A 15,257-nucleotide genomic window follows, 5' to 3' on the forward strand; every position below is an offset into this window, starting at 1 on the left:
GGCCACGGATTACTACGAGATACACATATTTCAAGTTATATATTTGGGGGATTTGAAGGTTCTTTCACGAATGACTTATTGCTATTAAAAATGTAATAATAGTAATAATAGTGTTAAAGTTAAAGAGCCAATATCATGCTTTTTGGGGTTTCCCCTCTCCTCTAGTGTTTTATAGGTTTGGATGCATGTAAATGGCCTGCAAAGGATAAAATCCCAAAGTTTCGGAACATAGTGACATCACTACTTACTGGAACTTTGGGATTACAGTCATGCTTCTATTGGCTAGCGCTCCAACACATTGCACGTGATAGGCTAAGGGGGTGGGACATCTCTAAGCGGTAGACCGATCACAACAGAGCTGTCCAGCTAACCAATCAGAGCAGACTGGGCTCTGGTTTCAGACAGAGGGTGAAAAGAGGTGCTGCAGCACAGGCAGGATGAGAAACATAAAGAGCTTTCTGAACATTAAAGCATGCAGACATGTCCCAGGAGAGGCAGAAATTATAATTAAATCAAATAAAGAAACACAGTCTCTTAAAGATAATGCTTTTTTAATCACGTACATATACAAGATAATCTCTCACGCAAACATTTGAAACTGAAACATTCACATTATATAAACGGGTCTTTAGTTGGAAGCAAAACCAACAAAGAAACTTTGTAAACAATTCATAGTTACTCTAATTGTAAAAAAAAATCCCATTAACAAAGATAACAGATAGCTCATGTCTTACTCTCAGCCAGGGTGGGGCGGGCTAATTTAATAATATTGCCTTTCCTTTTATCGATATGTTTGACCTTTATTTAAACCAGGACTGTCTCTGGACAGAAATCCGCTTAGCATTAAAGGTCAGCAAAGTCCGTTTCATAAAACACTGAGGGAAGATGAGAAAGAAACGGAGCACCCTTATTAAAAAAATATACAAATAAAGCGAAGTACAGATTGATAGATACTGAAAAAGTAGTTTAGTGCAGCCCTGAAGCATCTTTTCTTCTCAACAAATATTCAGTGTTTAATGTCTGTTGAAGTGAGGAGGATTTAAGTCGAGCCTCCTCCTTTCTGCACCATACAAGGACTTTCTGTCTGAGGGCTCCTTCATTTCACTTTGTCCAGTTCCATGGTTGTGATTGGCTCATCCTCCTGAACAGACACGCCCCCCGATGATTGACAGCAGGTGTGCTGATGCTCCTTCCAGTCCTGCAGGAAATCCGAATCCTTCATTAGTTTTTAGTTTTCGAGCTCGTGATTTTTTTTTCTGTTTTTCAACTGCTTCTCTCGTCCTGGACGTGTCTATCGTTTCTCGACCCAGTTGAGATTCAACCACGCCCACTTCCACAAATTAAGTTAATTTGTTAAGCTAGGCTCAAGAGCATAGCCATGCCTCATAAAGAGATCGTCCACATGCTAACAATGCTACTCTAGCTTGGAACAAAATGATATGGGCTGTTAGAATAATGAGAAAATAGTGGGACACTTTTTAGGAAAAAGTGATACATTTTAAAAAAAAATACTCATAGATTTCTACTAGTCGACATCTAGAATAAATTCCAGAAATTTTAAAAAATGCAGATTTTTAAGGAACAAGTTTTAATTTTGAAGAAATAGTCGGAAAAATTTAAAAGTCTAAATTTTCAAAAAAATCCAGAAATTAAAAAATAATTCTGATGTTTTAGGAAAAAGAATTCAATATTCGAAAATTCCGAAAAGTCTAAATCTGAACAAAAGATCTGAAGTTTGAAAAGAATAAAAATTGGGAGGCCAAAAAACAGACCTGGAAAAAAGTGGAATAACTGCAGTCTGTCACCGAGGATGAAGCACGAGCCCATGTGTCTCACTAAACCGTCAGTAGAACTTATTAAAAGGATCAGTTCAATGCAACTACTGAATCTGTTTGAACCACTGCTCTATGAAGCGACTGCAGCTGTCAAAAGTCAGACCTAAACTGGTTTGGAAACGGTGATAGAGTCTCCCCGGACAATCCTAAATAACCTTTAATGAGGCTTTGAAGAGGGTTAATTTGAAGGATTAACCCGGCCGCACACCGGGCTGGACTCTTACCTTCCTCTGGCAGAAGGTGGAGCAGTAGTTGACCTTATGGCAGCCCGTGCACTCACTCATCGCCATACGGCCACAGTTCACGCACATCTGCTGCAGGGGAACACACACACAGGTGTCTTAAATCTCACCAGGACGTTCCATTTTATATTCAGGATCCAGGAGTGTGTTGTTGTAATACTCATTTCAGCCACACAACGCTGAAGTGCATCACTATACCAGGTTATAATGAGACCAAAGCAGGCTCGTTCTACCTTAATCCTCTCCTTTTACATTTTGGAAATACCTCAGGTGTCTGCTGTGTGTGTGTGTGTGTGTGTGTGTGTGTGTGTGTGTGTGTGTGTGTGTGTGTGTGTGTGTGTGTGTGTGTCCTACGTTGATGATGATCTCGGTGATGTCAGAACTCCTCTTGGCCTCAGAGTCGTCCTGCTGCTGAAACGTGATCTGATTCTGAAAGGTCTGATTGAGACCACACTGAGAACACACACACACGCACGCATGCACACACACACACACACACACACACACACACACACACACACACACACACACACACACACACACACACACACACTTAATTATTACTCATTTTATCTGGAAATATAATCATAAACTACTTAAACACTTTATTCCTGCAGAACTGCACTGTATCGTGTGTGTGTGTGTGTGTGTGTGTGTGTGTGTGTGTGCTCACCTCCTTCCTGCCGCCCTGACCTTTGCCCCCCGTGCAGTCGGAGTGTTTGGCCTGTTCGATGAGAACCTTGAGCTGTTGCACGTTGCTCATGAGCGTGTTGGCCATCTCCTCCAGGTACAGCCAGTTGCCCCGCGGCCCCTCGCTGACCCCGGGCCCCACCTCCAGCCCCCCCATCAGGCCCCCCGATGGGGACGCCATCGTCACCGCCACCTTGGCCTGCACCTGCTGGGGGGCCACGGCGAGGGCAGGTAACGCAGTCAGCACTGAGAGGAGAAGAAGAAAAACAAAGGAGCGTTTTCAGTAATATTTAGTTGGTTTTTTTAAATCAAAGGACAGTCGGAGGGGTGGTGAAGAACTGGCAATACTTCAATGAAATAAATAACAACAACATCTTGTTTGCATAGTGTGAATTAATGCAATGCATACAGTTTAAGCTGGGCTGGGGGTAAGTGTCAGTGGAGGCTCCTGTTACTAATAATAACAAGTCTTTTTCAAAATGATGAGATATTTTTCCAATATCGTTTTGATAATTGCAAGGTTGTTCTGTAAAAATGTTCATGTTTTTGGAAACACCATCACAAATAAACACAATGTGTGATGATATCAGTGCAACAGGGTTTATTCTAAAGTGGGTAACAGCGCCCTCTTACTGTCAGCGTGCGCCCTCAAACCAAAATACAGATTTCCCTGTAAAATGTTAAAATGATGCCAGGAAACAATCTCTCTGTTGGTCAGAAAGGGTTTAATGATTCCAGAAATATGGAGATGGGGTCAGATGTCTGGTCAGACGGCAGAGACAGCTTATGGAGAGTAAATAGGGGATGGATGTCCGGTGGGTCTGCCGGGGGACGAGTGGCAGGCAGCAGGCTGACACTGAGACTGAGATTTCTGATCCTCTCCTTTTTTCTGGAGAGGAAGTAAAGGAACCGGAGCTCTGGATCTATTAGTTGTCTGAGGTGCAATATATGACGCAGCAGCTTTAAGATATGGAGACAGTATTATTTTCTGCTTCCCTCTGATGCAGTGTTTACATCGGAAAGTGGGCGGGGCTTAATTATAGCGGGAAATGACGTTAGCACCTCATGATGTATTTTTCTAGAAAAACCCCTGGTAGTGATATCAGAGGTCTGGTACCTGCTGTGCTGGTGAACACCTCGCTCTGGGCCGAGTTCTCCGACATGATGGCGGCAGCGGCGGCGGCCGTGGCAGCGTCGCTCTGTGCCGTGCGGTCAAAGGTCAAAGTTCCCGAGGTGGTGAACTGTCCTGACGGAGACACCGTGACTGAAGAAGAACAAGAAGACATTCTTTATTCATTCTTCCGGGGAGATTTACAGGATGTTGCGACTATAATCTAAGGGTCATTTTTGTCTAATCTGACGGAGAATCTTCTCTAAAGGCTGATTTCCAGACATGGAACAGCTGATGAAACCACAGACTATCTCCTCTCTTCCGCTACGGCTCCGATAATTTCACATCAGTGTGACGTACATGTTGTCCCTGGGGTCAGAGTGATGTTTTTGGCGGAGGAAAGCTCCTTCTTCGGGGAGGTGACAAGAGACTCGCTGTCCTTCTTCCGTCTCTTGTACGGGACGAAGAGGCGGACCGGACCCGTCTGAGGGAAACATCAAATCAAATCAACACGAAGAGTGAAGAAGCTTTAAAGAGGTCATATTATCTGTGGTTTCTGTTTCTTGTAGGTTTTAGTGCATGTAAATGGTCTGCAAAGGCTCCAATCCCTGTGTTGGCCTCCTTTGTTTACACAATGACATCCCTTTGTAACACTTGCACTTCTTCTGTCTAGCACTCCAACACACTAATAGGCTAAGGGGGCGGGACATCTATAATCCGTTGACCAATCACAACAGAGCACGGCCAGCTAACCAATCAGAGCAGACTGGGCTCTGGTTTCAGACGGAGGGTGAAAAGAGGAGCTGCAGCACAGGCAGGATGAGAAACATGAAGAGCTTTCTGAACATTAAAGCAGGGAGACATGTCGTGAGATAATGAGGTCACGATGACGGGATAAAAATGCCACTTCATTTACCATGTTTTCTGCTACCAGAGGCTCTTCCTCCTTTACACTCTGAGCAGAGAAGCAGAGAATCAGGAAAACACATTATTAGAAAATAATCCAAATCAATGGAAGCAGGTACATAAATACAAATGTCTGAAATGCTCTAAGCTTTTATAATGACATCTTCATTGTTCCTATACATTCCTCCATACCAACAGCAAACAGCGTATTTGTTAATATTAACTTTGATTATATGTTTTAAATATAATTATTCAATATTAGCTTTGAGTCTTCTTGTGGGAGACACTAAAGGATAACAAACAATTACAGAAATATTTCAAATATTGAACTATTTTTGGTTTAAAAGGGTGTTTGTTTTCCTTGAGATCATAACGGTTATATTTAGGCATTTTTCAAACTTCCAAACCTCATTTTATTTTAATAAGTTCATATTTTCCCAGCAGCAGAGCACAACAACTAAAAATGTCTGCGATGTCCTGTGGTTTTGTCCTGTGTTTCTGGGAAGGAAGAGCAATCAAATTATTTTCCTCCTCAGGTCTTTCTGGTAATATTCTGAGTGCATTTTATCTCAAAGTGTATCTGCAGTTACCTTAAACCAGTTACATGAAGAAACATGATGTACACACATCTGTACCGGTGCTGGAGGAAGTGCTCAGATTTGTAATATCATACAGAAATGTGAAGATCGATATTCTAAACGTTACTTCAGGAAAAACGGCCTTCAAAATATAAACGTAGAAGAACGATCCTTTCTGTACTCACCCCCGTCAGGTCATCACAGCAGGCTGCACACGTACAGGAAGCAGCGTGAGGGTTCAGGATACGCTCCTACACACACACACACACACACACACACACACACACACACACACACACACACACACACACACACACACACACACACACACACACACACACACACACACACACACACACATAATTGTAAACGAGCTGTGTGTGGAACAATACAGTAGTAGAGTGTATTAAACGTTTAGTATTCGCAGTAGTACAGTGTATAATACTGGCAGTAGTACAGTGTATAAATACTGCAGTAGTACAGTTTATCATTAGTGTATAAATACTGCAGTAGTACAGTGTATAAATACCTGCAGTAGTACAGTGTTATAAATACTGCAGTAAGTACAGTGTATAAATACTGCAGTAGTACAGTGTATCATTAGTGTATAAATACTGCAGTAGTACAGTGTTTCATTAGTGTATAAATACTGCAGTAGTACAGTGTATAAATACTGCAGTAGTACAGTGTATAAATACTGCAGTAGTACAGTGTATCATTAGTGTATAATACTGCAGTAGTACAGTGTATCATTAGTGTATAAATACTGCAGTAGTACAGTGTATTATTAGTGTATAAATACTGCAGTAGTACAGTGTATAATTAGTGTATAAATACTGCAGTAGTACAGTGTATAATTAGTGTATAAATACTGCAGTAGTACAGTGTATTATTAGTGTATAAATACTGCAGTAGTACAGTGTATAAATACTGCAGTAGTACAGTGTATAAATACTGCAGTAGTACAGTGTATTATTAGTGTATAAATACTGCAGTAGTACAGTGCATAAATACTGCAGTAGTACAGTGTATTATTAGTGTATAAATACTGCAGTAGTACAGTGTATTATTAGTGTATAAATACTGCAGTAGTACAGTGTATTATTAGTGTATAAATACTGCAGTAGTACAGTGTATACATACTGCAGTAGTACAGTGTATAAATACTGCAGTAGTACAGTGTATTATTAGTGTATAAATACTGCAGTAGTACAGTGCATAAATACTGCAGTAGTACAGTGTATAAATACTGCAGTAGTACAGTGTATAAATACTGCAGTAGTACCTGTATGAGGCAGAGCAGCGGCCTGCCGGCGTATCGGATGCTTCTCTTCCAGTCTTTGCTGCTCGCTCGACCCGCCAGACCTTCAAACTCCGTGGGAGTGAACCACTGCTGGTTGTGTCTGATGCAGCGGCCTTTACCCCCTGAACACAACAACGCCGTCAGTGTGGGTTACAGTACTCGGGAAACACAGTATTCAGTACGGCTGCAAATGTGACATAATATCATATTAGAAATTGTTTATTTTCTAGATCGATTATTTGTCTAAAAATAGTGAAAAACGTCAATCATGGTTCAGGAAGTTAACAAAGGAGTCCATTTGAGGCCTTTCATGCAAGGCAGTGTGTGGGAGAGAACACACTCCCTTGTGTTCACAGAGTAACAGAGTATTCCTACACTCTGGTACTTCCAACTTTTACTCAAGTACGTGATCTGAGTACTTCTCCCACCTCTGGTCATTACTGTAACACACCTCAAGGTTCAGGAAGTTAACAAAGGAGTCCAATGGAGGCGTTTCATGCAAGGGAGTGTGTGGGAATAAGGAGGGAACACAGGGATTTTAGTCTTTGCAGACCATTTACATGCACTAAAACCTATATAACACACTACAGGAGAGGGGAAACCCCTGAAAAAGCATGAAAGGGCCTCTTTAACTGAGGTCAAGTGAAGTATGTAAACTAACCCTCACACTACCGGGCTGGTTTCTATGGTAACTTCCGCCGGACTCACCTGATCCCAGGCGGTTCTTGTAGAGGACTCCGCTGGAGTTCCTGCAACGGACCGGCAGCTCGCTGTTGTAAACCGAGGGGTCCCAGTTGTACTTGGAGCAGGAATCTTTGTCCTGGGGCGAAGTCAGCGGGGTGGGGTGAGTCTGTGAGCCTGTGCGAAACACAGGGGGGGGCGAAACAAACACACAGATCAGCCTGAGAGGTGGACATCAGCACAAACATGCCATTTCCAAAAGTAAACCAAGTTCAACTTTATCTACTTTGTACTTTTACTCCACTACAATTATTTAATACCTTTAGTTGCTAGGCAGATTAGGATTAGTGATGGTAAATATAATCTCCCTTACATCAGACTTTAGTTCACCTGCAGTAAATCCAGCAGCTACCCTGCAGTATACAAAGCCATTCAAACTAGCTGCACCTTTACCAGCTCTGAGAACACTTTAATGATCAATCATTATAAAACATATCAGAGATATTATTCTGAAATGGACCAATCAGACAATGACTACTTTTACTGTCGCTACTTTAAGTACATTTAGAGGAGAGTACTTTCTACTTTCACTGGAGGAACATTTAGAATACTTTCACTGTGACAGAGTATTCCTACACTCTGGTACTTCTACTTTACTCAAGTACAAGACCTGAGTACTTCTACTTTACTCAAGTACAAGACCTGAGTACTTCTACTTTACTCAAGTACAAGATCTGAGTACTTCTACTTTACTCAAGTACAAGACCTGAGTACTTCTACTTTACTCAAGTACAATATCTGAGTACTTCTACTTTTACTCAAGTACAAGACCTGAGTACTTCTACTTTACTCAAGTACAAGATCTGAGTACTTCTACTTTACTCAAGTACAATATCTGAGTACTTCTACTTTTACTCAAGTACAAGACCTGAGTACTTCTACTTTACTCAAGTACAAGATCTGAGTACTTCTACTTTACTCAAGTACAAGACCTGAGTACTTCTACTTTACTCAAGTACAAGACCTGAGTACTTTTACTTTACTCAAGTACAAGATCTGAGTACTTCTACTTTTACTCAAGTACAAGATCTGAGTACTTCTACTTTACTCAAGTACAAGATCTGAGTACTTCTCCCCCCTCTGGTCAGTAACACACCTGTTGCCATTGCAGCGGCAGATTTGAGGCCGGTAGCTTCCACGATGCTGCCGTCTGTGTGAACCACGATCAGCGTGGCCTTCTGGGTACTGAGACCATCACCCAGCTGCAGGGTTGTTCCTCTGCTCTGTGACAAACACACACACACACACACACACACACACACACACACGAATAAATAGTGAATTATTACTTCAGTATAAGCACAGTAGTATAGTTTGTGTTTGTGTTTGTGTTTGTGTGTGTGTGTGTTTGTGTGTCTGTGGATTTACCAGCACGTGTTCAGGGAGACTTCCCGACGTGGCGACCGTCGTGGAGAAAACGTTGTCCTCCGCAGAGTGAACTTCTCCCACCGTCACACCCGGTCACATCTGATCAGCAGCGAGAAATTAAAATGTGGTATCAGCAAAAACATCTCAGATCAAGACTCAAAGACTCAAAGACTCAAAGACTTTATTTTCGTCCGCACAGCAGCTACTGATATGGCATGGACACCTTCAATCAGAGGCCCCTCAAACAATGCAACAGAAATATATTACAAATAACAAAAAGTGCAACTACTTCTACTTTATTACAGCTTCTTCAGTTCTCTTGTCTTGTTAGAATACGTACAATTATAATAATATAACAGATAACCCTTCCCTTTTATTTACTTATTATTTATTTCATATTGTTTATTTTCTTTAAGTGTAAAAGTGTGTGTATAAACATGTGCACATTATATTTAGTACAGTGATATACATTATAAATGCCCTTAATTGTTTGCATAATAATACATCTGCATTTTTATGTGCTCTGTTCTATAGAAGTGAAGATCAAAAGTTTAAATACACATTTTTAAAACCGGTGGTACTACAAAAAAGTCAAATAAAATACGTATATTTATATTGAAGAGTTGTGCAATTCATGTAACGATCTATACTGAATCGCTTTTATAAATAAGAAAAAATATATGATATATGTGTCCTTTCTATCTATCTATCTATCTATCTATCTATCTATCTATCTATCTATCTATCTATCTATCTATCTATCTATCTATCTATCTATCTATCTATCTATCTATCTATCTATCTATCTATCTATCTATCTATCTATCTATCTATCTATCTATCTATCTATCTATCTATCTATCTATCTATCTATCTATCTATCTGTCTATCTATCTGTCTGTCTGTCTGTGTGTCTGTCTATGTGTCTGTCTGTCGGCGGTGCAGTCACCAGGTTGCAGATGCATTAGTTTAAACACTGAGTAAAGCTGGATATATTTATTGGAGGATTGTGCAATGAATATCTGGATCTATACTGATTCCGTTTTATAAATAAGAGGCAGCAGATGCATTAGTTAAACCCTGAGTGACGCTAACTCCCATTATCTTTACACCGTGTGTTTTAGCGCCATCCTGCAGAGCTGCGGCCTTGTCAAGCTTGCCTGCAAAAGCCACCTCGGCATCGTCGGGGTTCGGCAGGGACTCGGCTCCCATGTCGATGTTTCCCGGTTCCTCCATCACGGAAATCGTGGTGACTTCGGCCTCCGACTCGGTATCCGAGCCCACCTCCTCGTGCTCCACCTCCTCATGCAACCCGAGCGCCTTCGTGGCCGAGTCCGTTTCGTCCATTTGTTCCCTTTCGACGGCAAGAGCCGAATGTGACCGAGCGGTAAGAAGACTTTGGACCGAGTGCAGCCGAACCGGAGAACCACTGCAAACACGGAGCCTGCTCACCGACAGTGGTTAGAAATAAACCGGAATGGTAGCAGAAATGTAGAGGAATCGGGTGAGCTAATCCGAAGAGAGGACGACCGCTCCACTGTTTGTTTTTATGAAGTCCTCCAGGAAAGAGATGTACCGGAAACTACCGAGAAAACCCGAAGCGACCCAGCGGCCAGACGGCACATTACATGTTACTGAGACGCTTTTTCGACAGTATTTATTAAATTGTGCCAAAGTAAAAAGGCCAACTCGACAAATGTCTTAACACATTAATTGAGTGACCTCTGGTTTTTATTTCTTCTTCTGTTCATAATGCCCTCAGTTTTTTCACTGACATGATGTGCCTTTTTCTGTTGTCTTGGAATAATTGTTCAATAAGGAGAAAAAGCTCATCGTCTTTATAATTTCTGCATTAAAAAAGCTATTTACAAATTGTACACATTTCTGACAGTGGTTAAAATATGAATCGGAATGGTGTCAGAAACGTTGGAGAAGAGTTTTTCATTATTGTTATTAATTGTATATCGAATTGTGCTGATGTGAAACCCTAGTTTAAGTGTGTGTTTCTACTAGAATACACCGCAGATCCTTGATTTAAGACACTGTACTTATACCACACTGGAAGTAAAGACATTACAAGTAAAAGTCCTGCATTGAAATCAGGAAATAAGTGCAGAAAATGCCCCTTGTGACTTCTAGACTAATATATATTTTACATGTTTGGTTATTTTTATTATATCATTAGTCAATTCATCACAGTTATTACTGCTTCATTAATGTAAAAGCTATTTACACATTTCTCCAAATTTCTGTAGAGTATGACACATTTTTTATGGAAACAGTCGAAGCCTCTGAATTAAAGAATGATATACTTTTTATTAAAATATTTACAAGGAAAAACACAAAATCCTCACATTTGAATTTCTGAACGATGTTAACCCCCCCAGATGTCAGATGTTGTTCTTGTATGTATGTGGTTCAGAGTGGAACATGCTACCAGAAGAAGCTGTCATCGCAGAGTCAGTGGAGCGCTTCCGGCACATTTGAATAGACATTTAGCGGGGACTATCCATCCACCGCTGAACGCTATACCTCTGGGTTTTGCTCAGTATTTATCCAGAGTTTTGTATGTAGAAAAAAACATTATTCTGTAATGTACAATAAATCCCTCTGACATGTATAGTGGAGTCTAAGTATGAAGTAGCATGAAAAGGTAATCAAAGAGTCAAACTATGATTAGAAAAATAAAAATAAACCCTTCTTCATTGAAGACCATTTCACATATGCCCACAACGTGAATACATCAGGTAAAAAGGGGCCCAAATAAACCCAATAAGTATCAAAATATAACCATTTATTGCATGTGTATTATTAAACGTAATCTTGTCTGTGGCTGAATAGCAGTGCAGACAGCTGGAATGTAAACATGCATTTAAATCCCCTTTAGACTAAATGTGATAAGTCCACAATTGTCCAGAACATCGCCCAACATGTCATATTAATTACAATAAGGAATCCGGTACCGCACACACACACACACACACACACACACACAAAACTTAAAACTGCAACTGAACACATCGATGTTGAAAGGTTTGTTCAAACAAAATAGATCAGTATGGGGGAAATGTGTAGGGCTGCAACTAACGATTATATCAATTATTGAACAACTTGCAGATTTTCTTTATCAAACGCCAGAAAAACCCCAAGAGTCCAAGGTGTTGTCTTTAAGTGTTTTGCCAGTCCCAACATCCAAAATATATTCACTTTAAGAGAAAAGGGGCTAAAATCTGCCTTTTCTGCCATTTTTGGATTAATGTACCTTAAGAGTTCAGACAGAACAGTTTGATTATTTTTCAGTCTTATCGTTGCAGTTCTAGGCATGTGGGGAGTATTAGCTTAGTCTTGTCTTCAGAGTCCATAACATTTTAGAGGATGCTAACGAGAGCTATCTACTCTTGTTTACAACAAAAAGGCATGAAAAATAAACAGTTGATTGACAATCCTTCAAGACTCACTCCAAACAAGTAAATCTCAAGTGTAAGGTTTTTCTGCTGTTTGATAGAAAACATCTTAGAAAATCTTTGTTTTGTGTTGACAATAAATGCATGCTTACATCCATTAAAATCTGAATAATTTAAACTCAATTTTCATTCAAAAATACAATTTAATATCCCCCCCCCCCCCCCATAACCTTTCTGTTTATGTCTCACCACCAAAAGCACATTTGTACTTCATTCTTCTGCAGCTTTGTTAAGTTTTTAGTTTGACATTTTCTGTATTTTGTAACATAATATAACACAATTGCTACAACCCAAAACTTGCGTACAATTTTTTGGTTGTCTGGACATGGGACTCTTCGAGGCAAGTTGGTCATGATTGACAGGTTCACCAGCCTATCACAGAGCTGCATTCAGGCTCCACCATTCCATTGCCCACATAAGGATTTCCTGACTCCCTTAGAAAGGGACAAAGGTACAGTTGAAAAGCCTCCCTCAAGTCCAATATTGTTTTGTTATTTTATAAACTCCAGTATCTTTGGCCTGACCGCACCCATCCCCCCCCCACTGCTGAGCATTTCCACACCCCCTTGTTCAAACGATTTAACAGAAACTTCCACTTCCTGTTTGTTTTTCTCACTTTGGTGCAGAATAAAAAGTATTTTCAGATATGAGTTTTCAGTTTCAGCTCCAGGCTGATCGTGGGGTCTCTCTCCCGTCAGCGCTGAATCCTGGAGACCATGTAGTAGAGCACGAAGAAGGCCAGAACCAGGCCCACGGAGACGTAGCAGAGGATGCGGCGGTTGTCTCTGCCGGACCGAACCATTGTGGAGAAGCGCTTCACGCTGCCGCTCAGCAGGCCGGTCGCACTCAGGAAGTTCGAGTCCTGAAGGGTAAAGGACAAGAGGAAGGAAGAGATGAACGAAGGGAGTTTTATCAAGGTTACAACTTCTCTTACAAAACATTTTCTTATGTTGTTTATGTCTGCACCACCAAAGTAAATTCCTTGTATGTGTGAACGGCAATAAACTCGATTCTCATTCTGATTGACTTAGGAGAAATGCCGTCCTATATTGGAGTCGACTTACAATTATTTTTAACTCCATTATAGCTCGATGTCATGAAAAACAAAACAAAACAGCCCACATTTTTATTGGCTTTATAGACAGGATGGACTCACCATGCCGTCCAGATATTCATTCTGATCTTCAGCCTCTCGGTCGATTTCATACGCCAGCTGACAGATTCAGAAACAGGAAAAAAACACAAGTCATACACTTGTGTTATTATTGCTCTGGGAATAAAAAGCAGATTTCGAAAAAGGACTGTAGAGAATGGAGGGTCTGGAACAGAATTGCAAAAATCTGAATTAAGAAGAGTACATCGTCTATGTTCATATCAACTTCCATTTATGACAGACTCAGGAATCACTTCAACAAACGAATCAGAAATGATGACACTCTGCTGACTCACAGATTTCAGTCTGGAGACTTTGCTGGCGAGGTTCTCAGCCAGGCGTTTGTTTTCAGTATCAAGCATGTCGTCCACAGAGCCATGACCTGCAAACACAAGAGGAGAATAATTAAGAAATATTCCCGCATTTTATCTAAAGTGGGCCGGAGAAGTAAAATCATAGCATAGCAATAACGTATAAATGACAACAACTCTGAAAAAAGGTAGATTTAAAAGATATTCACATTCAATTACCTATTTTTTATAAAACATTACTAATAAACCAGGCATTTCTTAAGAAAAATAAGTGCATTTTCAACAATTTTATGCCTCAGTTTATCATTTACATATGTGCTTCACAACTTACAGATCATAGAGTCTCTACAAAAACACCACCGGTATCTGTGACTGAACAATATAGTGTTTCACTTCTCTTGTCAAGATCTATAAATTATTTCACATTAATTTCCACATCTTTGAGGTAACCCTGACAAACCACCATTCACGTGCTCATACTTTTAATACTTGAAGGATATTTTGGTGCTAACACTTGTGTACTTTTATTTGAGTAACATTTTGAGTGCTGAACTTTTACTTGTAACAAGAGTATTCACTGTTGTACTTCTACTTTTACTCAAGTACAAGATCTCCCACCTCTGGTACAAAGTAGCCAAACAGGGAAATACTCAAGTAAAGTACAAGTACCTCAATATTGTACTTAAATACAGTACTTGAGTAACTGAATTCAGTCACTTTACACCACTGCCTGAAGTCTGAAACAGCTTAACGCTAGTTAGCCTGTTAGCTTAGCTTCAGTATCCGGCTGTAAAAGTGAAATAAAAATCGAGACACTAAAACACACTGCAGGTATGATCCATCATTTAGGTTAAACACTCCATCATCCATCTGTAACATGAACTGTGTCCTTCTGTAGAAGCTTAAAGACTCAATATTTAGAAGCGAGGACGTGTCAAAAACAATACCTCTATTCCAGTCCGCCATGTTGACGAGTGACGTCACGATCAGCTGTTCTCTGCGGGTTTAGATGACGCCGGTGACGTTGCCATGGCCGCGCCTCCCCGGAAGTGAACTGCCTCTTTCAGATTCCTCAATGAAAGAAATATAGAAAGGAATGGTGACGAAATTAAACATAACTAAAATTGACAAGATATTAACGTAGGTAAATACGTAAAGTTCTGACAACAAAAGGTAATCAGGGCACATTTTTCAGTTGTGCTTTACAGTTAATTAACTTCAGGGGATTCAAAAAATGTAAAAACTCTGTGAAATACATAAAAATGTAGGGTTGCTTTTATGAATTTGGATTTATGAATATCTGCACCCGGTTTGTGAGTGTGTGCAGCATGTTGACGATAAGTGACCACTGGGTGGCAACACACACACACACACACACACACACACACACACACATAGAAAAGTAAACTGATCCAAGCAGGTCATCTTGCCCAGTATTGAAACCAATTCACCCAGGATAATTCTGTATGAAATAAATGTATGTATTTGAGCTGAAACTGCTTTGTTTACCTTCCGATCTGAGTTGTATTGTGCAGTTGTTCTATAAAAGAATAAA

At 40.4% G+C, this 15,257-nt stretch overlaps 2 protein-coding genes across 4 annotated transcripts; both read right to left on the minus strand.

The window, feature by feature from the left end:
* Nucleotides 1-534: 534 nt before the first annotated feature.
* deaf1 (DEAF1 transcription factor) lies at nucleotides 535-8,876 on the minus strand. Of its 3 annotated transcripts, none has more exons than XM_063903061.1 (12): nucleotides 8,775-8,876; nucleotides 8,503-8,629; nucleotides 7,374-7,523; nucleotides 6,648-6,787; nucleotides 5,548-5,613; nucleotides 4,795-4,833; nucleotides 4,239-4,362; nucleotides 3,885-4,031; nucleotides 2,751-3,013; nucleotides 2,432-2,530; nucleotides 2,060-2,146; nucleotides 535-1,198 (listed from the first exon to the last, which is right to left on the minus strand). In XM_063903061.1, exons 2-12 carry the CDS (start codon nucleotides 8,510-8,512, stop codon nucleotides 1,097-1,099), a joined length of 1,227 nt encoding a protein of 408 aa, XP_063759131.1. In that variant the 5' UTR covers nucleotides 8,513-8,629; nucleotides 8,775-8,876; the 3' UTR covers nucleotides 535-1,096. The 3 variants fall into 3 exon arrangements, with proteins under 3 accessions (XP_063759131.1, XP_063759113.1, XP_063759122.1); XM_063903043.1 differs by having other exon boundaries at nucleotides 2,060-2,149; XM_063903052.1 differs by having other exon boundaries at nucleotides 2,060-2,149; nucleotides 8,503-8,624; nucleotides 8,775-8,853.
* A 2,194-nt stretch (nucleotides 8,877-11,070) lies between these two features.
* bet1l (Bet1 golgi vesicular membrane trafficking protein-like) lies at nucleotides 11,071-14,721 on the minus strand. Its single transcript, XM_063903107.1, has 4 exons — nucleotides 14,650-14,721; nucleotides 13,688-13,773; nucleotides 13,395-13,451; nucleotides 11,071-13,100 (listed from the first exon to the last, which is right to left on the minus strand). The coding sequence occupies exons 1-4, from the start codon at nucleotides 14,666-14,668 to the stop codon at nucleotides 12,933-12,935; spliced, it is 330 nt and encodes a 109-aa protein (XP_063759177.1). The 5' UTR covers nucleotides 14,669-14,721; the 3' UTR covers nucleotides 11,071-12,932.
* Nucleotides 14,722-15,257: the final 536 nt, after the last annotated feature.

The sequence above is a fragment of the Eleginops maclovinus genome, chromosome 2, assembly GCF_036324505.1.
Source record: "Eleginops maclovinus isolate JMC-PN-2008 ecotype Puerto Natales chromosome 2, JC_Emac_rtc_rv5, whole genome shotgun sequence".
Classification (NCBI taxonomy): Eukaryota; Metazoa; Chordata; class Actinopteri; order Perciformes; family Eleginopidae; genus Eleginops; species Eleginops maclovinus.

Coding starts and splice junctions, on each gene's coding strand:
- deaf1 (XM_063903043.1), bottom strand. Junction 5,614..6,647: donor CGCTGCTCTGCCTCATACAG/GTACTACTGCAG, acceptor GTGTGTGTGTAG/GAGCGTATCCTGAACCCTCA. Junction 4,363..4,794: donor CTCTGGTAGCAGAAAACATG/GTAAATGAAGTG, acceptor TGTTTCCCTCAG/ACGGGTCCGGTCCGCCTCTT.
- bet1l (XM_063903107.1), bottom strand. Junction 13,452..13,687: donor AAGTCTCCAGACTGAAATCT/GTGAGTCAGCAG, acceptor TGAATCTGTCAG/CTGGCGTATGAAATCGACCG. Junction 13,101..13,394: donor ATGAATATCTGGACGGCATG/GTGAGTCCATCC, acceptor TTTACCCTTCAG/GACTCGAACTTCCTGAGTGC.